Consider the following 24,501-nt stretch of genomic DNA (forward strand, 5'->3'; position numbering starts at 1 on the left):
ATTAGAGAAATTGAGATAATGGTGCTTTTTGGTTGTCTCCCTCCCTTCCGCCCCCATCTCTTGAGTTTTCAGGATGTATGCGTTTGATCAGTATAAGAATCAAAAAATAATGTAATGCAAACTCACCTGTTCCATCCCATTTTTTTCTTGCAACAGCCTACCTGCAGGTCTTTTTTCCTTGTTTTTATGAAGAATAGTGTTTAATACAGCAGACAGCAGGAAAACAGTTAAATAATAGGCTACCCTCTTTGACTATGGCTATAGGACAGTTGAAATTAAATTTCAGAATTATTATGAAATTCTTGTGTTGCCAGAACTCAAGAGCATTTGGATCTGGCTTAGCAGTATTTATATTACAGCTTTCAATGGTACCTTTACTTATGTGAACTGCCCTGAAGCAACCTGAGACAACAAAATGCTTCAATATGTACTGCTACCCATAACTTCTCAGTTGTTAAGGAATTCATATTTACGAGCCTTGCTAGGAACTTTGCTGTGTAACTGCAGGGGTGACCATGAACACCTCTTTCTCTTCAATCCCTTCTTTCAAAATTTTAATCAACTGTGTTTGACTTCTGAGTTTTTCTGTGGTTTTGCCCCTTTACCGATACTCAGTACTTACAACCCTACTGCTATCTTTGACCGTAGTAATTGCTTAAATCTGCAAAAATACATGAATTATTTAGCCACTAATCTCTCCAGGGTGAGGAAGATAATCAAGAAACCATAGTCAAAGAAAGTGACAAATATTAGACGGGCGGCATATTTACTATCACAGTAAAAACGATTTGCCTACAATTCAGTGAAAAAAATGAATTCAGTTGATAATTTTTAACAATTATATGTAGAGATCAAATGAAAAATTTAATTCTGAATTAAAGAATAAAATATAATATCAAAACTACTTTTTTCAGGACATTCTGACACATAATTAAGATGGAAAAAGGCAAAGCAGCAATTTATCAGTTCATGGGTACAGAAACATATATATTGTAATCCAATTTGATTTTTTGTTTGTACATTCACTGTCTAATAGCAGTCCCACGATGCAGTGAAAGTTAAAAATACATTATTTTGAATAAAATTGATATAAACAGAATACTGTCACCATCTTAGACAGTTCTCTGATGGCCACATGGTATACATAGTTATATAAAACAACAAATTCATAAAGGGATGAATGATAAATTACTTAATGATTCTGCACAGTGATGAATCTGCACCAATATTCTAAGGTCATGTACTATGGTCTGACATGGATGTTTCTAACATCATGTCACTTTCATTCATTTCAATTTCAAAAGTTTCATCTAATGGAGGGGGTTCTTCTGTGGTTTTTCTTTGATGAGGTGCTTCCAATGCCATATTGCTTTCTTCTGTCGTTTGCCTTTCTATATCAAATTCCAATGCACCCCATGCAGGGGAGATGATGTTCTTCAATGTCTTCATAGTATGCACATCAAAATCATAGCATCTGAGTTTATCCTTAATTGCAGTCCCTAAAAGAAATCGCTTAGGTTAATTTTTCATATAGTTAAGATCTGTTTGTCATGTCATTTTTCTTTGTTGCATGTTGAGGGATTTGAGAAGTTTATCAGTAGTGAAGGAACCTTGATTTCAACTTGGAAATATGTTTTTGCAAATATAATGTTTATTAAAACTTTAAACAAAAAGGTAGAAGGTAACACAGACAGCAAAAAAGGAAAAATAAAAGAGAAAGCAAGAAAAAAGCAATGTGCAATACAAGGTCAAGAAAATGGAAAAGAAAAAAGTACCAAGAAGTGACTTATGATATTCTTCACAACGATTATAATATATATATTAAATTATATTTTTATCTTCATTTTATTATTATTATTAAGTCTGGTCAATCATTCACTATGCTAAATAACTACATATCATGCATGTTTCTTTGAGGTAACCACCACAGCCAGTGTGGGAAGACACGAACAAATATAAGGAGCAGTACTAAAATAACAACTTACCAATGTAGGCTTCAGAATCTCCAATATACATTTCTATGCAATGTCCAAGCATAGTAACTGAAAACGTATCATCCCTCCTAAGACCAAGGGCCTGTTTCAAAAGGACAAACAAATAAACCTAGCTTTTCAAGTATATCTAACAGATTAAAATTCTCTAAATGATTGTCCTTTGTAGCCAAAATAGTATCAATAACATACAAGGGAGAGGTATCAGCATATTAGGAAGAATTTTTCACATGATTTGCCACAGACCAGGGTCTTTTAGAAATATCCGATATAATTCATTCCTCCCACCAAACAACTCAGGTGAACTAAGCAGCATGTTGAATACAAACGGAATGTTAATATAACGTTAATGGGCGAAGGGAAACAAGTAAGGGAGTGGTGACAATCCTGAACATTTTGATATCCTATGCTTTGAAGTTGTGATTCTTTAATGCACATTTTTGTTTGTACAAATAAATATATACTGAATAAAATATACACATACTGTATGAAAATAATCAATTGCACTTTCAAAGTTTCCCATTAGACTGTGTATGTATCCAATTGCAGAATACGTGGAAGCATTTTGAGGGATCAAGACCAGAGCTTGACGATGATATTCAAGAGCTTCTTCATATTTCCTTTTAAAATAAAGATAAATAATGCATTTGACAAATTACTACAATATAATTAGCAGGATCCTTTAATATTTCTGTCTTATGATATACATTCTGCATTCTTCCAAGAACTCAAGGCAGAATACAAGGAATTCCAACTTCTACATTTTTTTCCACCCACAATAAAAAGCTGGGCTATACGGGCTGTGAGTTTTTATGGGTGAGGATACAGAAATATTACTCAGTCACTTGATAGTGAGCTAGCTGGCATATAAATTTGATGGATAATGGATACACAATCATAAGTGTGCACACCCTCTTATAAGTTTGGAAGTCGCTATATTCAGAATTAACCAATCACATTCAAACTGATGTTTAATAGTAGTCAGTACATTCTTGCAATCTATTAAAGTGATTCTGATCAACCCCATATAAAGTTCAGCTGTTCTAGTAGGATTTTTTTGACATTTACTCAGTTGCCTCTCACAGCAAAAGACATGGTCTACAAACAGCTTGGAAAGCATCAAAGCGATCCCATTGTTGGAAGGTAGCCAGGAGAAGGGTACAAAACTATTTCCAAGAAATTGGATAAACCATGAAACACAGAGAAGACAGTCATCAAGTGGAGAAAATAAGGCACAAGGACATTTTCAAGTACTGGATGTCCATCCAAATTGATGAAAAAACAAGAAGAAAACTGGTTCAAGAAGTTGCCAAGAGGCCTACAGCAATATTATAAAGAAGCCGTAGGAATATTCTTCATATCTGGACTGTGAAGTAGGGTTGCAAGACAGAAGCCTTTTCTTACAAAGAAAATCATCCAATCCCAGTTACATCTTGTAAAAATCTACATCAGGTCTAAAATCTACATCAGGTCTAACAAAAGCATGTGAGAAGATGTGTTATGGTTTGAATCTTTTGGCAATAATTCCAAAAGGTATCTTGGAAACATTATAAACACTGAGCATCATCAAAAGTACACCATACCCACAGTGAAGCATGGTGATGGCAATATTATGCTTTGGGGCTGCTTTTCTTCAGCTGGAACTGGGGCTTTAGTCAAGGTGGAGGGAATTATGAACCATTTTGGAACAAATCTTCAGGTCTCTGCTAAAATGCTGAAGATGAAGAGGAATTTATCTTTCAACATGACAATGGCCCAAAACATGCCTCCAAATCAACAAAAAATTGGCTTCACCAGAAGATCAAAATTTTGGAATGACCTAGCCAGAGCCCAAACCTGAATCCAATTGAAAATCGTTAGGGTGACCTGAAGAAGGCTGTGCACAGGAGATTCCCTTGCAATCAAACAGATTTGGAGCTCTTTTGCAAGGAAGAGCGGGCAAAGATTCCCAAGACAAGATGTGTCATGCTGATAGGCTCTTACCCCAAAAGACTGAATGTTGTCATAAAATCAAAATGTACTTCAACAAAGTATTAGTTTAAGGGTGGGCACACTTATGCAACTATGTTATTGTAAGTTTCTTTATTGCTAAAAAGGTAAAGGTTCCCCTGCACATGCATGCTAGTTGTTTCCAACTCTAGGGGCCGGTGCTCATCTCCGTTTCAAAGCCGAAGAGCCAGCGCTTGTACGAGGACATCTCCATGGTCATGTGGCCGGCATGACTAGACGCCAAAGGCGCACGGAACGCTGTTACCTTCCCACTGTAGTGGTCCCTATTTTTCTACTTGCATTTTTTACGTGCTTTCGAACTGCTAGGTTGCTAGGTTGTTATTCCCCTCCAAAAAAGATTTGACTTTGTTTTTCAATTGTATTGTACAACTTATGTTATACTAAAAGTGGAAAAAATTCTGAAGTGATATATCGTGGTCTGATTATTTTAAATCTCAAAAACTGGCATTTTAATAAGAGTGTGTAGACTTTTTATATCTACTGTAAATAGGTAGGTAGGTTGATAGATCTATCAATCTCCCTAGTCTAGTCCAACGGGAAACAAATGAAATAACAAAAAATAAATAAACAACACTTCGCCATTATACCACACCAAGTCTTATAATACAAAAATACTTTGCCTTTGTCTTCTGGGATGTTTTTTTCCAGTCTACCTATACAGTGCTAAGATTTTTATAAATTATAGAATTGAGACTAACATAAAATAAACTTAAAATAATAACTACCGGTTAAAAAGTTTCTCCCCCTTCAATCTCCATATGCACAGACTTACTTCAGTTTTCTGCACACATGGCCCAAGTTATTCAGTAAAGGTTCCCATTTATCTACAGTCACCTGTAGCAAAAGAACATCACATATAAAGAAATATCATTCTGAGGAAAGGTCCCACTTAAATAAGATAACATATTATTATAGTATGTCAGAAAATTTCCATGCGTGTATAAGGAATTCTTGAAATAGATTAGATTTAATGCCATTAAATCCTTTTTAAAATGACAAACTATACAATATTTTATAAATGAATAAATAATTCATTATGAATTCTTTCTCATTAATATATAACAGGAGCCAGAATATTTGGGGTTTCTTGATGGATATTTTCCCCACCGAATACCAATAAACTCCCTATGTTATAAGTTCCGGTTAGATTTATTGAGAGGTTTAATATGCATTATTTTGAGCATATAATTATCTGGAAAAAGACAATATTGGCTAATAAAAATTTAAACAGTAAATTAATAAAAAGTTATACTGACCATGATTATGCCCATTTGCACAAATATTGGAATCTGCAGCTATTGTCAGCCCTGTATTGCAATATGGATGAGGAAAACTGCTGTAGGAATTCATTTGTTGGTTTTGGTTAAGGTATCAGCAGCATGTTACTGATACTCAATTGTACATCACCACTCTTTGGCTAGGCAAGATATGCTGTGGAGATTTTAACCTATGTGTCTAGAGGCCATGAGGACTAGATAAGTTAGAACAACCTCACGTTAATTCTGATAATGGAGTGGATATTTGTAGGTGATAAATTTGTCTTGATATGATTCGCTAGTTCAGCTCAGGACAGGGTTCCATCCTTTTTTAAGAAGCAGCTCACTACTTTTCAGGTCTTCCTGTATACATAGTTGCTGCTCAAGTAGCAGATGATTTATTATTATTATTATTATTATTATTATTATTATTATTATTATTATTATTATTATTAATAATAATAATAATAATAATAATAATAAGAAGAAGAAGAAGAAGAAGAAGTTGGAAGGGACCTTGGAGGTCATCTAGTCCAACACCCTGCTCAGGCAGGAAACCCTATACCATTTCAGACAAATGGCTGGCCAGTCTCTTCTTAAAAACCTTCCAGTGTTGGAGCATTCACCACTTCTGGAGGCAGGTTGTTCCACTGGTTAGTTGTTTTAACTGTCTGGAAGTTTCTCCTTAGTTCCAGGTTGCTTCTCTCCTTGACTAGATTCCATCCGTTGCTTCTTGTCCTGCTTTCGGGTGCTTTGGAGAATAGCTTGGCTCCCTCTTCTTTGTGGCAGCCCCTGAGATATTGGAACACTGCTATCATGTCACCCCTCACCCTTCTCTTCATTAAACTACACATACCCAAATCCAGCAACCGTTCCCTATATGTTTTAGCCTCCAGTCCCCCAATCATCTTTGTTGCTCTTCTCTGTACTCTAGAAGAGTCTCGACATCTTTTTTACATCGTGGTGACCAAAACTGGATGCAGTATTCCAGGTGTGGCCTTACCAAGGCATTGTAAAGTGGTATTAGTACTTCACGTGATCTTGATTCTATCCCTCTGTTAATGCAGCCTAGCACTGTGTTGGCTTTTTTGGCAGCTGCAGCACACTGCTGGCTCATATTTAAGTGATTGTCCACTAGGACTCCGAGATCTCTCTCAGTTACTACTATTGAGCAAGGTACCACCTATACTATACCTGTGCATTTGATTTTTCCTGCCTAAATGTAGAACCTTACTTTTTTCACCATTGAATTTCATTTTGTTAGATAGTGCCCAGTGTTCGAGTCTGTCCAGATCCTCCTGTATTTTAAGCCTATCTTCTGGAGTATTGGCTATTCCTGCCAGCTTGGTGTCATCTGCAAATTTGATGAGTTCCCCATCTATCCCCTCATCCAAATCGTTGATGATGTTGAAGAGCACTGGGCCCAGAACAGAGCCCTGGGGCACCCCACTGCACACTTCCTTCCATGTAGATGCAGTTCCATTGAGGACCACACGCTGAGTACGGCCTGTCAGCCAGCTACGAATCCATCTGGTGGTGATGCTATCTAACCCACATTTTTCTATCTTATCAAGTAGTAGGTTGTGATCTACTTTATCAAATGCTTTACTGAAGTCCAAGTAAATTATATCTACAGCATTCCTCTGGTCCACTAGTTTTGTCACTTGGTCAAAGAATGCAATAAGGTTTGTCTGGCATGATCTGTTTTTGACAAACCCATGTTGGCTTTTAGTGATAACTTTATTCGCATCAAGATGTTCGCTGATTTGTTGTTTGATTATCTTTTCCAGAATCTTCCCAGGTATTGAGGTCAGGCTGATAGGTCTGTAGTTTCCTGGATCTATTTTTTCCCCTTTTTTGAATATGGGAACTACATCAGCTCTCTTCCAGTCCTCTGGTAGTTCCCCAGTGCTCCAGGATCTTTGAAAAATATAGTTCAGTGGTTCTGAGATCACGTCTGCCAGTTCCTTGAGAACTTTGGGGTGTAATCCATCTGGTCCTGGTGATTTGAACTCGTCTAGGCTGGACAGGTGCTCACTTACCATTTTCTTGCCTATCTTAACTTGCCTTTCTATTCTGTTTTTTATGGCACTGGTTTTGGTAGGTTGGACTGTTTTTTCCCTTTGTGTAAAGACAGATGCAAAAAACGAATTAAATAGTTCTGCTTTCACCCTGTTGCTTGTCACCTTCTTGCCACTTTCCCCCACTAATGGACCAATCATTTCCTTAACTTTTTTCTTGTTTCTTATATGTTGAAAGAAGCTTTTTTTGTTATTGTTGACTTTGGTCGCAAGCCGTAGTTCATTTTGAGCCTTAGCTTCCCTCACTTCATCTTTGCAGGCACGGGCTGTTTGCTGATATTCTGCCTTAGTTATGTGCCCCTCTTTCTACTTCTTATACTTGTCCTTTTTATCTTTCAGTTTATCAGAGTTCTTTATGCAGCCATGCTGCTTTCTTTTGAAAGCTGTTATTTTTCTTCTTTGTTGGTATTGTGCTAGACTGGGCCTTTATTATCTCACTTTTCAAAATTTCCCAAGCTTCTTGAGTTGTTTTCCCCTTTAGGATTCTCATCCGTGGAATTCTTCCCAAGGTCTCTCTAAATTTATTGAAATTAGCTCTTTTAAAGTCCAAGACTCTAGTTTGGCTGTATTCTATTGCTTGTGCTTCCATAATGTTGAATTCCAATATTGCATGATCACTTCCCCCCAAGGTTCCTGTGGCTTCGACACTTTCTATCATTTCATCTCTGTTCGTGAGAATAAATCCAATATGGCTAATCCCCTAGTTCCCTTCTCTACTTTTTGGGAAAGAAAGTTGTCTGCTAGGTTTGTCAGGAATCTGTTAGATCTTCCACTTGGTGCAGAATTTGTCTCCCAGTTGATATCAGGGTAATTAAAGTCCCCCATTACGATTGTGATGCGCTTCCTACATACCTTAGTTAACTGACTAGCAAAAAGTTCATCTATTTTCTCTGCTTGGTTGGGCGGCCTATAGTATACACTTATGGCAATGTCATTTTTCCCCCTTTTATATTGACCCAAATGCATTCAAGTTTACAGTTTTCATCATTGTTGTGCTCTATTTCTGTAGAGATAGTTATTTCTTATATAGAGAGCAACTCCACCTCCTCTTTTGTTTAGTCTGTTTCTTTTATATAATTTAAATCCCTCTAGCTGTGTGTTCCATTTGTGGGTTTCGTCCCACCATGTTTCCGTAATGGCAACAATATCATATCCGCCCTTTTACCTGAATTTCTAGTTCACCCTGCTTACTGTTCATACTCTGCGCATTGGTGTACAGACATTTGAGTCCTTTATGACTGACCCTGTGTTTACTTGCTACATAACCTGTGTGGTGCCTGAGTTCCCCTATTTTCTTAGATTGCCGGGGACAGTGATGTTCTGTATCAGTTAACTCACTGTCCCCGTTTAGTTTAAATATTCCTCCAGAAAAGCTGTGAATTTATTGCCAAGTAACTCAGTCCCTTTCTTGGATGGATGCAGACCATCTCTTTTGTACATTTTTTCATTGGACCAGCTACAGACATCGTGACTAATATAACCAAAGCCTTCTCCTTTACACCACTCCTTTAGCCACATATTAAATTCTGCTATACGCTGGCCTTTTCCATTTTGCTCCTTATACACTGGTAAGACCTCTGAAAAAGTGAGCCTACAGCCTATTCTGCTGAGTTCCTGCCCCAAGCTCTGGAAATCATTCTGCACAGAGAGTACATCGTTTTGGGACAGATCGTTAGTGCCAAGATGTACAATGGCATCCACATCACAGTCTTTGCTGGCATTGTTGACTATTTTGAAAATACGCTTCTTGTCCCTACTGGCAGTAGCACCTGGAAGACACCTGACCTCTTTTGAAACCTCTGTATCCTTTCCTAAATTTACATCCCTTATAATTGAGTCACCAACTAGAAGGTGGCTTCTCTTTTTGGGTACATTTCTTTTCTTGCATGACTGATGTGTAATACCTGATTCGCACTTCTCCCTGTCAAAAACAAGTTCATCTCGGACCATGGTCCCCTGCTTATTTGAGTTATCATCAATTACCTTGACCTGTTTCTTTAATGTCCCTGTTAAGGTCAGCAAGGGCACTGTATCTGTTATGCAGGGACACAGCTAAAGCTTTGGGTTTATGGTTCACAGCTCTCACCCTGCCAGATCCCACGGTTGTCCACACTGCCCTTCTCCTGCAGGATCTTTGCGGTAGAGGGGGCTGATAGCGTGGAGGCTCAGTAGAGTAGGAGGGCTGAACAGAACACCTGATTTCTGCCTGAAGAGCACAGATTACAGACCCTAGATGAATAATCTGTCCTTGTAGGCTAGTAATTGAGGGAGTGATCTTTGCCCAGCTTTGATGGATATGCAAACTGTAGAGATTTTTGGTTTACAAAGACCATCTGAATGTGATTCATGCCATTGTCAACCCATCACATATTCTACCCTTGAAAATGAACTGGAAGCTGCAATTGATCTTAAATGCAGAGAGTTGGCTACTAATAAGAAAAAGTAGGTTTGGTAACATTATATTTGTTTTTTGATAGTTTCATTGGCTACCTATAGGCTTCCAGGTCCAATTCAAGGTACTGGTTATCACCTGCAAAGCCCTCTATGGATTGATACGATACTTACAAGACTATGTATGTACATTCTGAAATCTTCATCAGCTGAATACTGGGCCCAAGAGATGTTCTACACTTATATTTTAAAACAGCACTAGCTTGTAGCCAACAGTCTTAGTAAGAAAAATATAGGTAACTAAATACCTCATTTCCAATAGCTTTGATCTTTTCTAGTGCATCAAGAAACCACTTTTCTGAAGTTTTCCAGCTGAAAGAAAATAAAGCACTTCATAATAGATATTTAAGTCTTTTCAATTTTTTTAAAAAAAATTAAAAATGAAAGGATATTTTATTTTGTGGATGGAACATACGATGTCTCAATTATATTTTATCAGAAATATAGGTATTAATCCATTCTATCATTGTTCATATTCCAAGGCACTGGTGAAAATGTAATAATTGCATACTTAATTAGGCTGTTTTTATTATGAGTGTGAAAGGAGACCAAGATGCTGAAGTCAACATCTCTCCAGTCACATTTGAATAAAAAATAAATGTGGGTATTGCTTTCACAGATAAATTAATACATAATTTATAAATATGGATAGGACAGAGTAAACCAAACTTTTTTAATACGGTTGCTCTTCATCCAAAATGCTAACAGACTTTCTTATTTCTTTGTTTCTCTTACTGCCTTGGGAATTTATGAAAAGATTATGGCTGATGAGGACCAGTTTCTATTTTTCAAAAAAACAAGTGTGTATGAAGCGCTAAAACATTAAATATGACCATGTCTTAAACACAAAATCTATCCACTGTGGTATCTTCAATGCATATGAAATAAACGTGTCTTTGATTTTCTTTCTTTTGTTTTTAATTACATTATGTTTTCCTTTGGAGGAAGAAATGAATTAAGAATGCAGCACTAAAAGTATCTTTTAAAAAGCTGACACATTTACATGCTTTTCTAAAGTCAGCAATTTGTGAAAATATGGGGGGAGGGGTTAGTACAGGAATATATTGACTATTTAAACTTGAGAGAAATAATTCTCAGGTTTTAAAAATAACATTTATAGTCATGGAAAGAAAAAAGTCATTGCTGTGTCAGCACATATTTTGTTCCTTATATTAAGTTTAATAACTATAATAGCAGTAATAAATGCTGCTACTGTAGCCCTGTAATTTAATCTAGTATGCAGAATAATATGCAGTATACAGCAGTATACTTTCATGCGTACAAACTGTCATAAAAATATACTTACTCCCCATTCTGAAATGCTACCACCCCAACTTCATGCATAACAAAAGGATCTTCAGGTGCAATACTTAAAGCTTGACTGAAAAAGCGTTCAGCTAATTTTGAATTGTTAGTCAATCCATACTCTAATCCAATGTACAACATTGGCAAATGGCAACTGCAAAAACAAAGATATTTAAGATGAAAGGGAGAAAAATGCATTTGCTTTTCAGCTACAACACAAAACTATCAAAAATACTGTAAATTTTCATATTTTTATGAAAGCATAATAAATCTTACAAGCAGAAAACAGATCCATGTTATAAAGTATATCCCCCCAAAAATATATTCTATCCACCAATTCATCAAATACAGTTACGAAGTTCAGTTATACAAGGCTAATATGTATCTTAGTGTAAATGCTAACCTGTTTTAATTCCATTTTTCTTTACATATGAACATTCCCTCATTAAGACATTGCTATCAAATTGCACTGATATCACGAATGAAGGCAAATATATGTGTCCCAGGATAATGCAGTAGAATATAGCTTCCAAGATCTGCAAGTGGGCATTGCAGGGGCTACCATAGAAGGACAAATCATGCACTGCATAGATCGCTTGGAAGTGAGAGATACTTCTAATGTAATCTACCAGATCCTCTGCATGGATTGTCCCTGTGACTATGTAGGAAAGGTGGGGAGGAAGCTAACCACCAAATTGCAAGAACACAAATGAGCAGTCAGATGAGGAGACAAACTCATTGGTAGCCTCACATTGCAATGAACAAGGACATACATTAAATGTATACGTTCAAGCTAAAATTGTTGGCTGTGCAGGTACAAAGATAGCCAGGGAAATGTCAGTCAACAGGAGTACTGATTTACCACTAGCTTATCAGGTACTTGGGAGCCAAGGACTTGGCAACACAAGAAAACAATAGCCGATCATCAGCCATCAACACCCCAATGAACCAATAAGAGGGCACCACATAAATACGACTAATAAAAAGGTAAAGGTAAAGGTAAAGGTTCCCCCGCACATGCGTGCTAGTCATTTCCGACTCTAGGGGGCGGTGCTCATCTCTGTTTCAAAGCCGAAGAGCCAGCGCTTGTCCGAGGACGTCTCCGTGGTCATGTGGCCGGCATGACTAGATGCCAAAGGCACACGGAACGCTGTTACCTTCCCACCGTAGTGGTCCCTATTTTTCTACTTGCATTTTTACGTGCTTTCGAACTGCTAGGTTGGCAGAAGCTGGGACGAGTAACAGGCGCTCACTCTGCTACGCGGCACTCGGGATTCGACCCGCCAAACTGCCGACCTTCCGATCGACAAGTTCAGCGTCCTAACCCACTGAGCCACCGCGTCCCTTCTAATACGACTAATAGGATAGTCCAAAGAACATATTCCAATAGAGAGAAGCCCCCTGAGGATGGGCTCCAGCATAAGCCCGAAAGCTCAGAAGATTAAACTTCTGGTCCTGGTGATCAACCCAGATTGGAACTTGCATTCCTATTCCCTGGGAATTGGAATTGTGACGTACCCCTTCATCAACTGGGCTGCTGTGAAATACGCAGCCATGGCCTGATCATGCTCACTCTCAACTGCAAATGAGTGTCCATATGCTATCCATGCTGGCCCATATGTTCTCTCTAGTGTAGTGGCTTTACTGAAACAGAAAAAAAAACAATTTTCCAAAACAACAGCTTAGTAAACTTGCAATATTATAACTATTTAATAAATAATTAAATTCTTAATAGAAATGCTATACTTCAAAACATAGATTTTTTAAAAAGAAATGACAAATATACTTCTTAGCTTCAAATTCTCAGGAAGTAAAACTTACCTGAGGTATCTTCTGGCATGTTCATTTTTATGGCCAACCATGAGATAATAGCATCCTACAGCAAACCAAGAGACCTAAAACCCAAAATTAAATTAAACAGAGTATTACAGAAATATAAATTAGAAAAACGAACACTTCATGAATCTAATACTACAATATATAAATGCATAGCCATATATGGTTCTGTGTCTTTAAAAGGCATATATGCAAATGTTTATACAGTACTCCTCCCTTCATTGCACTTGTCATGTTTTATATTAATCTTTTAATCTTTTATTGATTTTATCGTAATTATTTGATACTGAGCTGTTCAAAATTGTTGAGTCACGTGGCATACAAGTTTAATACATTATTATTACTCTATGTTTTTAACTATTTTGATAGCCTTGCTCTGACAAGTACATACATAGTTGCCAGTGATTTTTCTCTGTACATTTTCTTGAAAATTTGCTCCTGTTTGAGGCAATTCCTTATTTTCGCAGTGCTGAATCCATAGCATTTTGTTGCTGAGAAAACCTTTTTTCACATAGCAAGCAGAAAGCAGAATGGATTCTAATAACATTATAAGTATTGTGTGTATTTAAGACAGCATGCTGGTAAGTAACATAACCCCTTCTCTTTCATTCTGATGCATTCTACATTAAACTTGGTAATATCGGTAACTTTAGTTTAAATAAGAATATCCTACCAGAATCCTAGCTATGCTACCATTCCATTCTGTGTTTCCTTAGAATTTTTCTGAGGCCTTGGAAACATAACTGCTTTTTTACATGCTTGAATATTCTTTTTCTGATCTTCTCAGCATTGCTTTATTATATTACTTGCATTTTTATTAACAATGTCCTTTAGGAAAAAATCTCCAGCATCTGATTAATTAATGAAAATCTGTCATCACCTTGCACTTCAGCAACCACAATATTTCATACGACAATGGAATGGAGCAAATTTCTGCTCCAAAGCTTAGAATAAATATCAGAGACAAAGGTTTAATTCCCCAGAATCAGAAATCTAAGAGAGAGAGAGAAATCTGGAGAGAATCTAATGCCAAAGTCAGAAATTCTTTACATGGCAAGGGTCCAAGGCCTGTGTGCCTTACGACTTTACAAAAAAGAATATTATTCTAATATACACTTCCACATTTATAATACAGCTGTCCCTCATCATGGCAGATTGATCAAATTCAAATATTTATATTTATTGCAACTTTCTCACATAAATTGTGTCTGAATGTCTGGAATGTTTATATTGGACACTTTCTTGAGTGTTGCACAGTTTGTGCACGAATCAGCTTTAATATCCTCACCTAGACATATCAAATTGTATATTTCACTGTATACAGTCTAATGCTTATCTTTTGTTTAAATTATAGCAGTGCTATTAAAAATAAAAAATATATAACTTACAGGATTATTTGGATACAAATCCACCAGTTTATGAGAAAGATAGAAAAGTTCTAGAAAAATAGAATGAATATGTTCAGCAAGATTTATGTCAAACACAATAGAGAAATTATATCATGATTTTAAAAAGTATGTAAACTGAAAAGAAACCAGACTAAAAATATTTTTAAATGATTAAAATAATAAAATGACCCAACAAATGGTAGAAAGTTACACTATAAAATCTAATTTCCAAACCTCCTTTCTAACAGTTTCAAAAACATACGAAGACATCACTTACTTTAGTCTAATTAACAGGATAACATGCAAGCTGCATATTAATTAAAAAGTAGTATAGGTATAATTTTCATTTACTGGATCAACTTCCAATTTCCATTTTTTAAGATGCCAACTTTTTTGTTAGAAATAAGTGTCTGAATGGGTCTCATCTCTACCAACTTAAGTCTTGTTTTTTCCCAATACAAATGAAACAATTTTACAGTGTCTTGGTGACTTTGCACTGAAATCTACATGCTTACCTAGAAAACGGTGAATTAAAATACTGTAAAATTAGGTGCAATATTGACTCATTTTAGTTACATATTATAAATTATGAAACACAAAATCATTTTTTCTTGTAAAAGGAGTATCTTTTTTAAAGTTCTTAATGCAGACCCAAAAGTATGGTGCAATATTTGAAAAAATAATTAAATCTTACAAGCAAACTCTTGGGTTAGTATCATTAAATATTGAAATCATTACCTCACAAATAGAAAGGAAACAGAACCTCTCTCAGCCCATTGGCTGAAGTACAATGAAGGGGTGGCTGTTGAAAACATACTGCCTGCCCACCCAGGGCCCACTTAGCTGGCTGCCCAGGGGCTCCTCAGTAGAAAAAGTGGCAGGAGTGGGGAGTGACTTACAAGAGGGATTTGCAACCTCCTGCTGGCTTCCCATTGAAAAGAAGGCTGCAAATGATGATCATGAGACTGCAGGGTGCTGCATCTTTAAGTGCAAGCCAGTTGCCAAGCATCTGAATTGCAATCATATGACCACAGCGATGCTGTAACTACTGCAACATCAAGACCAGTTATAAGTTGCCCTTATTTCACACCAACATAACTTTGGTTGCTGAACTAGTAGTCATAAGCTGAGCACTACCTGTAGGCTGTTGTCCCAGCGAAACAGATTTAACTTCATTATATCTCTGCAAGTTGGCTGAGCCACATAAACAAGTTTCAGAGGTTCAGCTGTTAAAAGTCTTGAAAAGTGTCATACAGCTCCTGTCTTTCTTCAAAGGTCTTTGCATTTGTGGGAATTGGGTGCTGTCTTGGTGTTTTGTAGCTATAATTACTGCTAAGCTCACAAGCCTAGCTCCAGGCATAGGTCAAGCCAAGATGCTTACAGCCTGGCAGCTGTCAGGCCCCAAAACTAAGAATGACAGGTGAGTTCTTTATTGTTTCTACATCTATAGCCTGAATGTTGCCAAACTAAGCCTGGCAAACCTCCACTATCTGCATCTACTATATACTCTGAGAACAATTAGGGAGGTGCTGTCTCTTTTTTCCACACAAAATATCTGGATTGAATTGTCTCTTATTCCTCTCCAGTGCAGCCCCTTTCTTCTGGGAATCCAGCCTACTACATTCAATTACATCACCTTCCCCTCTGAAAACTCTTTTCTCCCCCTCCATTTTGTTCTCAATAATGAATTATTTGTATCCTTAGATATAAAGTGCCTGTTCATGATTCGCAATAAAAGTAACATTAGGAAAATAAAAATAAAGGAAATGCCTGGAAACTTTAAAAGTAATCTACTCATTTTCAACATACTGTACATAAAACAATTTCTCACCATTTGCTTTATTCAGCTCCACAAGTGTCCCAATATGTACAGGTAAACAACTGGCATGGAATGGATCCTTTTCCATTACTCTACAAATAAGCCCAAATAAGATCTTATAATTTTTTAGAAAGTTACTTCAAGTATAACCAAATCATTGTTATTGAACTTCAGATTGTAGAATTATAGAATTTGTTACTTTTGCATCCTGCCTTCCTTCAAAGGATCCAGAGGAAACCCTAAACGACTGCAGTTTCTTAAAATACACCAACCCAAATAATCAGTTTCATTCAAATTTCCTTAATTCCTTAGTCAGGAATAGAGATTCTATAGCTATGAAACTTTGGAAAGCCAGAATGACATTTATCTAAAGGCAAATAGCTGCGACTGGTATGCTCATTTAAAGGTAAAGGTTCCCCCACACATGCGTGCTAGTCGTTTCCAACTCTAGGGGCCGGTGCTCATCTCCGTTTCAAAGCCGAAGATCCAGCGCTTGTCCGAGGACGTCTCCGTGGTCATGTGGCCGGCATGACTAGATGCCAAAGGTGCACGGAATGCTGTTACATTCCCACCGTAGTGGTCCCTATTTTTCTACTTGCATTTTTTTTAACGTGCTTTCGAACTGCTAGGTTGGCAGAAGCTGGAACGAGTAACAGGTGCTCACTCTGCTACACGGCACTCAGGATTCGACCTGCCAAACTGCCAATCTTCTGATCGACAAGCTCAGCGTCCTAACCCATTGAGCCACCACGTCCCTTTATACAGCAGTATAAATGAGGAAAGGAAGCACCTTACCCTTAGAACACCCACTGTTCTTGAATTGGGATTCCAGTTGAGGGATACATTCTAAAATGGTTGTACTTAAATTGGAGGTAAATTCATGTAGAGCAGGGGTGTCAAACTGCCGGCCCACGGGCCGGATGCGTCATCCAGAAGCCATGCCCACCCCATTGCCAGCAATGGCAAAACTGTCCCGATACATTGTGTGATGTCACGAGTTTGACATGTCTGATGTAGAGGCTATAGAGAATGGTCACGAAGGACAGGAGGAAGAGCCACTTCCAAGGCAATCACCATGAAAGCAGGGTTTGAGCCCATTCCAAGAAACTAATTTCATTAAACTTCTCAAAGAGACCCCTCCTTAGTTGACATGGAGAAAAAGTGAGGGAGGGGAAAATGCAAAATTCTGTTAGTATAGCTATTACAACAAAGTAGCATTGGCCTATATGACATTGGTTTCTTAATCTGGTCTACCTTATAGGGCTGACATTTCAACATATCTTGGTAAAGGAGTAAATAGTAATTGCTTGTTTGTGAGTTGAGGCTCCAGTTTGGGACAGTTGCTGTCAAGATGCTTATGCAGAATCTGCTTTTCTTTGTGAGCGGAATGGCATTATTTAAGACTGAGAAAAAATTAAATGGGTCGAACAACTTAAGAACAACTGTCCCAAAAGAACAAAAAATACAAAAAGACATTACAGACATGATTGATTCTGTGTCCCAGTAGAATTCTTTCATTAATACTGTGACTTAGAAGAGAACATTCCTATTCCAGTTCAGGAATGCCATAGGCCAGGGGTAAGCAACCTTGGCTCTTTTATGCTGGCTCAGGAATTCTGGGAGTTGAAGTCCACGAGTCATAAAAGAGCCAAGGTTGCCTACCACTGCTATAGGCCAAGTGCCTGTCTTTGCAGCATTTTCCTTCAAGATCTTCTGACACTCCCCCAAGTGGCCTTATCCATATGGAACTCTCCATGGGTGAAGTTCCTCTCCAAGACCAGAAGCTAAGGAAAGGGTATCTCCACTTACTCTAACTTTTTGCATGATAATCCCTAGTTGTACAAATCCTTAACTGAATCCAACATTGCAAAGAATATAAGCACATAATTAATTGCTTTGTATTTGTAAACTAAAACAGATAGCTTTTAACCATTTTAATAAACACGACAAACCATTATTTCACAAGAATGCTAAAATATGCAAGAATGATCACAAATAAATGCTACTATTACAAATGCAAATACTTACACAGAAGTAAGTTTGTAGCACATTTTAAAATCACAGTTATAATAATGCCTTTCTGCTAAAGACACTACTACATCGAGGTTATCTTGAAGACCATCTACAGATTCAGGAATCGGTGTTTCACTGGGCTTATTATACTGCAAGCATAAGAAATTTCAGTTGAGAAACAAATAGCACCTCAGAAGAATAGAAAAATTTATCAGAGAAAACAGATTATTTTCATATCATCACCTTAGTTCAAAAAGTCTGCTTTCTCTAGAGATATTTGCTTAGTAAGATAAAACACATTTGCAAAAAACAATGGATATGTTTACTGAGATGCATTTACTCATCACATTTGATCCTTTCAACAGTTCAACTATTGAAGGTATCATTTAGTATCTCCCTCAAATGGCATTGTCACAGGTAATGCTTGATCTCCTTACTCATCCCATCCAGTATCAACCATATTGCCTGCTAAAAACGGAGATTTTTGTTTCTTTAGGCCCTTGTGCTCTAGACAATTCTAGAAAAAAACTACTAGAGAAAATAAAATCTGCCTTTGAACTCCCAGCTGTTTACTTTTTTGCACTTCCACCCATTTTGACCTCTGCCTAAATAAACCCTTTCTATGGCCAAGGAAATACTTTTCCTGTCCTTTTCTTTGAATTAAATCTGATGCTAAGAATGACCCTTTTAATACAGGAAGAAAGGAAAGCTGAATTTATTCCAAGTTTCAGGTCCTTCAGAAACCTCAATGCTATAGTGGGGGTGGGGGTGGCTTGATGTTCAGGGACACTCTGGGATCAGGGACACTGATCTGGAATGTGAGTACCTATGTGTGAAACTGAGCCACGGGGATACACTAAAGATCTAGAGGTGTATCTAACTGCCCAGCATCCTGGGAGACTTTCATGACCCATTTAGTGGATCTGGTAAGGCCTCTATCAGTTTCTCTCAAGTAATCTCTGCCTATCTTATGTAAGTGCCTCATTTACTCAAGAGATATGTGATCTGCATGTGAAAGGATTTTGATCACCTTTTACCATATCCAGATTATGTCTGATAGAGATGATGACAGCCACCAAGGACCTTTTTGAGGAGTTATAATTTTGAGTATGATTTACTTTTTAATGCTTACTGCATATGTTTTGAATTGTTTATATTTTGTTAACTACTAACAGTCACTGATGCTTGATACAAATATAATGAATTAATAATGATTTAAATCTCCATTTTTCCTATCAGCTTCCATCATTTGAGCCCTCACATGCTGAATCACCATAATATAGCTTAATACTATCTTATATCTTTATTTTCCCTGATTTCTGGGACATATGTATTTGCCCTCAGTTTCAGTTTTCTAATTTCAATATTCATTCTGCATTTCTCTTTTGAACCCTTATGATTGATGATTTCAGAAGAGCAGGCTCTAACTGATTTAAAATATATAAAAAGCTAGTATATGAACAATGTCTCATTGAGTCAAGGATTATCTGTAACATTTATTTTTAAAAAATTACCTTTTTTAATTTGTTCTCAAACAGAAAATGTAGTAATACTTGTTCTTCTTCTGTACACTGTTTTCTAAGAGGTAGAGATTCAAGTAGTTCTTTTTCTTAAAATAAAATGAAGTAAATAAAGATTTAAAAACTATATGGCATCCGGATGGTCCTTTCTTTTCATATATAAGGGCTTTACATTTCATTACCATCTCAGTAATTTGTTTTATGACACAGCAAAAAAGTAGCTATTGGCAAATCTTTCTCCTAGTGCTTGGCAATGTCCTAAAACCTAAATCTTGTAAAAAGATTAGTGAAGTTTGCATATGCTAACTAATGGATTTGATACACAGAATGTCATATAAAGTTTTTTTTAATTAAGTGAAGAAAAAATATTGTCCAAACCTTCTTCTGCTGTTAACATATGATGCGAAGTTAAAAGGTCAAATGCTTCAAAGCAGTAAACGTCAAGTTTCAAAGCCTCTTTGTAGCTGAACGTTGCTAGGGTTCTGTTGTCAAGAGCATCATAGATCTTTCCTCTCAAAAGGCAAATCGAGCTCTTGATCTAATAAGAAAGAATGGTTAGAATCCAAAGACTAAATCCGGGTTTTCAATTAGAATTTGAGCCCAAATTACATCTGAGAAATACACTGTTTTTTTATAATATGTGCCTTTCAACAGATTTTTTTATAGAGCTTTATAAATTGGTTCATTGTCTATCTAAATTAGGAAGTAAAAAGATTATACCCACTTATATCCTTTTACTGTAAGATTACTTTCCCCCTCTTACGGACCTCCAGTTTTGTTGGGAAAGGCTTTTTCAGAGGACATCAGACTGAAGTTGGTATGAATAAAATATGGGTCTATGTAGACACAACGGAGATTCCTAAAATACTTTGTTTTTACTTGATTTTCATCTAGCTAAAGTTAGATCTTCTAATAATCCTCCCAAACTTACTCCCAAGTAACACTTACTGAAGTTTGTGAAATTTCCCAGTCATTAGAACAGTCTTTCACTGCACTTTCATCCTTCAAGTATTTTTCAAACAATCTTTTGTTGATTGGTTCTTCCATATCAAGTATATCAAGAGCCTGCTGATATTCTTTTGCAGCATACTACACAGAGAAACTCAGAGTATGAACATTTGTGATTGAAGCAGCAGTGCATAGAAAATATTGCTTAACCAATTCAAACATTATATGTTTAAAGACAACTCTGTCTTCATACATCTACCCAGAAGTATTGCTTAACCAATTCATACATATGTTTAAACACAACTCTACCTTCATACATCTACCTACCCCACATTATACTAATTTGTCTCATCTCTTCAGTCTCATAATCTAGTATACAATGCTTCAATTTCTATTCACTTCTTCCATTCATTGAATTCTAATTATCTTATCCATGCTTTTTAATTCCATTCCCCATTTCTCTATTTTCCTCTAAAAATTATCTTCAGAAATAAACTGAAGATAGCTATTTATTCTCATGCTTCTACACCAACTCACATAGCTATAATTGTGTTGCCTTGTTGCAACCAAATTTAATAAATAACCAAAATAAATAAAATTGTTTATATAAATATTTATATTAATTCAGTTTTATTACTGTAGTTTTGTATCTTTACAAAATAAAAAGATTAAGAAAAATTATAATGCTTAAAGTATCATCTGAACTGTAGCTTACTTAAAAGTAGAAGATAGACAAAATCAAATTTTTAAATTTTGATTTGGGAATTTTTTTATTCTCATTGGCAATTTACTAGAAATGTGTTGTATGTCACTAATTACTTACATGACATCTAGCTGCAAGGTATTGACATGCTTCATGTAACTAAAGAAAATAGAAACTCTAATTAGTTTTCAGTTGAAGATGAACTGCATTAAGAGGACGATGCTCAATATGCCCTTTGTATCTCTTATTTATTCAATTTATCCAGTTCTACATTCATTTTATTTTATAAATTTTTCTATAACTTAACTGAACTATCTGTTTGCATTTACAGAGATGTTTTCTGGCTTTAAACAAAACACCAAAAGAATCCTATACATTCTCTATTAATGAGAAACTTTTTACCAAATGCAAAATTATAGCCCAGTGGAAGAGAAAGATGTCTATGGGAAAGAGAGAAAAAGAAATAACAGTGGTAGCATAAGTGGAGGTATGGTTGAACTAATTTTTATCTCCAGCTTTTCTGTTCCTGGCATCTGACTTTTAACACACTGCTCCCAGCAAATATATTCTAACCAGGAAAGAAAGAGTTCTCACACATGCTATAAAATAAATAAATTTAAGCTGAATTACTGCAAGTATGTCCGTGGTTACTTACCTTATCTAATTTTCTTGACCTAAGAGCATGTGCTGCCCTGTGATATTGTGATGTAAGGTAAAGACATTGAGCCAACCAATAAATATCTTGTGGATCTTCTAAAAATAATCATAAAGGCATATAAAAAAACAATATTACATATAGCTTATCAGTTGTATTTTATTTGCACGTTACTATTAATTCACAATACAATACACACTGATTGTTTTATTCACAACATTTCTATTGCATACAAATTGAGCTCATTTATAAATTCTTAGCATTGAAATTCACATGCATCTGCATGAACACTGCAACCATATGAAAGCAAACTAGGTATTCTGTGTGATCTGAGTATCAAAAGCCAGGGCATCCAGACAAAGCAGCTATACTGACTGTATGTGATATAGTGACAAGGCATCTAACTTACAAGAACACGTATTATGCAAGTAGTCCTCACTTAACAACCCTACTTGTGACAAGCAATTACACAGCTAAGGCATTCACTAAGTGGGAAATCACATGATCGCAACAGAGCTTTCCAGATGGAAATCTCCAATCTCTCCACTCTGGGGGATGTTTTTTTTTTTTGTAAGCAATTTCCCCTTGCCTGACCTTTTCCCATTGCCGGCATGATCACATTGCTTTTAATGTGTATAACAGGCATGTAAAACTGCTAGCCAGTGGGCTGGATGTGTCACACCAAAACCGTGCTCACCCCATTGCTGCAATGGGGAAAAGGTCATGATACGTCGCATTATGTCACATGACATCACGAGTTTGACATGCCTGGTGTAGAAGAACTAACAGTTTATTCTCTTGAAATCTCCTAGCACCCCAGGCTGCCAATACAACCACATTGCTTTTGATGTATAGAAGAGTAAACAGCTTATTTTCTTACAGTATCTTTTCTCTTCAATTTCTCTGCTCTGCAAGGGAAGAAAACAAACAAAAAAACACACACAAAAAACCAGAGGCCCGGCATAGGACAACATATATGGATTGTAAGGGCAATCACATGACTGAGGGATGTTATGAAAGTCATAAATAGATCATAAATTTATTTTTAGTACTGTCATAATTTCAAATTATTTGTGAGGACTACCTGTATAGCTCATCAGTTCTCAACTTTCCCACTTAAAATAGCCAACCCATAGAGTATATAGTAAGGGAAAATTAAAAGGAAAGTACAAAGTAATTTTTTAAAACACATACACATGTAAGATAAAATATGCAACTTACCATGGGACAATGATGCTACTTTATCTGCCCAAAATAGAGCACTTTGATACTGTTGCTGTTTTTGGGAAATAAACAATTACAATTTGTTATTAGTAAATAAATATATATGTATATATTATATACATATCTTCTAATCAACAAACTCTATACAGAATTCCACACTCCTTCCTGCATCTTAGTTTTGTAGCAAACCTGAAAGTTGGGTTAAGCTGAGAAATTTTGATAGGGCTAAAGATTATTAAGTAATTTTCATGAAAATTTATTCATGAAAATTCATGAAAAAGTCCTCAATTTACAAGCATTTGTTTAGTGACAGTTAAAAGTTAAAAACAGCACTGAAAAGTGACTTATGATCATTTTTCACACGACCAGTGTAGCATCCCCTTGATCCTGTGATCAAAATTCAGATGCTTGGCAACTGGCCTGCATTTATGACAGCTGCAGTGTCCTGGGATCGTGTGATCACCTATTGCTATGTAGAAGACATTTTTCTAATAAACCTGTACTGGAACAATGATGCTTCAATGTATTCTAGATCCACAAAGACAGAGACAAGCACTATCTTCAGTCTTGCACCATGTTCTTTTCAACCAAATGGAGAACAGATGGAGAGACCAATTCAAGTCCCCCAAACTGCAGGGACTTGTTTGACAGACACCAGGATTCAAAAACTGACTTGAAGGCATCAATCAATCAATCAATCAATCAATCAATCAATCAATCAAATAAATAAAATCCAAGGGCAGATAGTAACAAACAACATCCTGACATTTTTATGCAGTTCAAGGCACATGCATTCCTTCTCCTGGAGCTCTTGCCTCAACAGCCCTTTGCTGCTCCTCTTCCTCCTTCCAATTAACCAGGGACGAGTGCCAGGGAGAGGGAAGCCAGAAACTCACTCGCAGCTCCCGGGCGCGTTGCTTTGGAGATTCTCTAACCCCCCCCCCCACAAAGCCACAAAGCCCAACGCTCAGGAACGGTCCCACTCGCCCCACTTCCCAGACCAGGTCCAGGTGATAAGCAGCCACAGTGTCAGGACCCGAGCCCAGGAGGCGGCGGCAGGCAAAGGGATGCTGCCTCGAAATCCTCCCGCGACCTCACCTGGTCGATGTATTGCCGCACCCGCTTCCTCAGGCGCTCCAGATTCATCCCCCTTCCGTGCCCGCCCGCGGGAGGAACCGGGTGACCAGGCTGGCCCGTTCCCTGGAACCCCCCTCGGCGCTGCCGGACACCTTGCAACTGTCGCTATCTTCCTGACCCCGAGTGAGCCGCTTCCGAAACTTAAGACCCCGCCCCCTCTGCGT

General features: G+C 37.0%; 1 protein-coding gene across 1 annotated transcript; it reads right to left on the bottom strand.

Moving 5' to 3' along the window:
- Window positions 1-749: 749 nt before the first annotated feature.
- On the bottom strand, window positions 750-24,482 carry CDC16 (cell division cycle 16). The gene is made up of 18 exons (XM_081327733.1): window positions 24,299-24,482; window positions 23,198-23,252; window positions 21,977-22,074; window positions 21,442-21,480; window positions 20,619-20,759; window positions 20,049-20,208; window positions 19,665-19,759; window positions 18,166-18,299; window positions 16,150-16,229; window positions 14,319-14,368; window positions 12,916-12,989; window positions 12,613-12,738; window positions 11,096-11,248; window positions 10,038-10,101; window positions 4,774-4,835; window positions 2,476-2,611; window positions 1,986-2,076; window positions 750-1,499 (listed from the first exon to the last, which is right to left on the bottom strand). The coding sequence occupies exons 1-18, from the start codon at window positions 24,344-24,346 to the stop codon at window positions 1,237-1,239; spliced, it is 1,869 nt and encodes a 622-aa protein (XP_081183859.1). The 5' UTR covers window positions 24,347-24,482; the 3' UTR covers window positions 750-1,236.
- Between the last annotated feature and the right edge of the window lie 19 nt (window positions 24,483-24,501).

Source organism: Vipera berus, assembly GCF_964194415.1.
Source record: "Vipera berus genome assembly, chromosome: 4".
In the NCBI taxonomy this organism is placed as follows: domain Eukaryota; kingdom Metazoa; phylum Chordata; class Lepidosauria; order Squamata; family Viperidae; genus Vipera; species Vipera berus.

What these genes read in the sequence shown, in the direction of transcription:
- CDC16 (XM_081327733.1), bottom strand. Translation starts at nt 24,346, where the DNA reads ATGAATCTGGAGCGCCTGAGGAAGCGGGTGCGGCAATACATCGACCAG. An exon ending in TGCGGCAATACATCGACCAG is followed by an intron (nt 23,253 to 24,298) that starts GTGAGGTCGCGG and finishes TCCCAAAAACAG; the next exon opens with CAACAGTATCAAAGTGCTCT. An exon ending in CATGTGTGCAGAAAACTGAA is followed by an intron (nt 2,612 to 4,773) that starts GTAAGTCTGTGC and finishes TTATTTTAAAAG; the next exon opens with GAAATATGAAGAAGCTCTTG.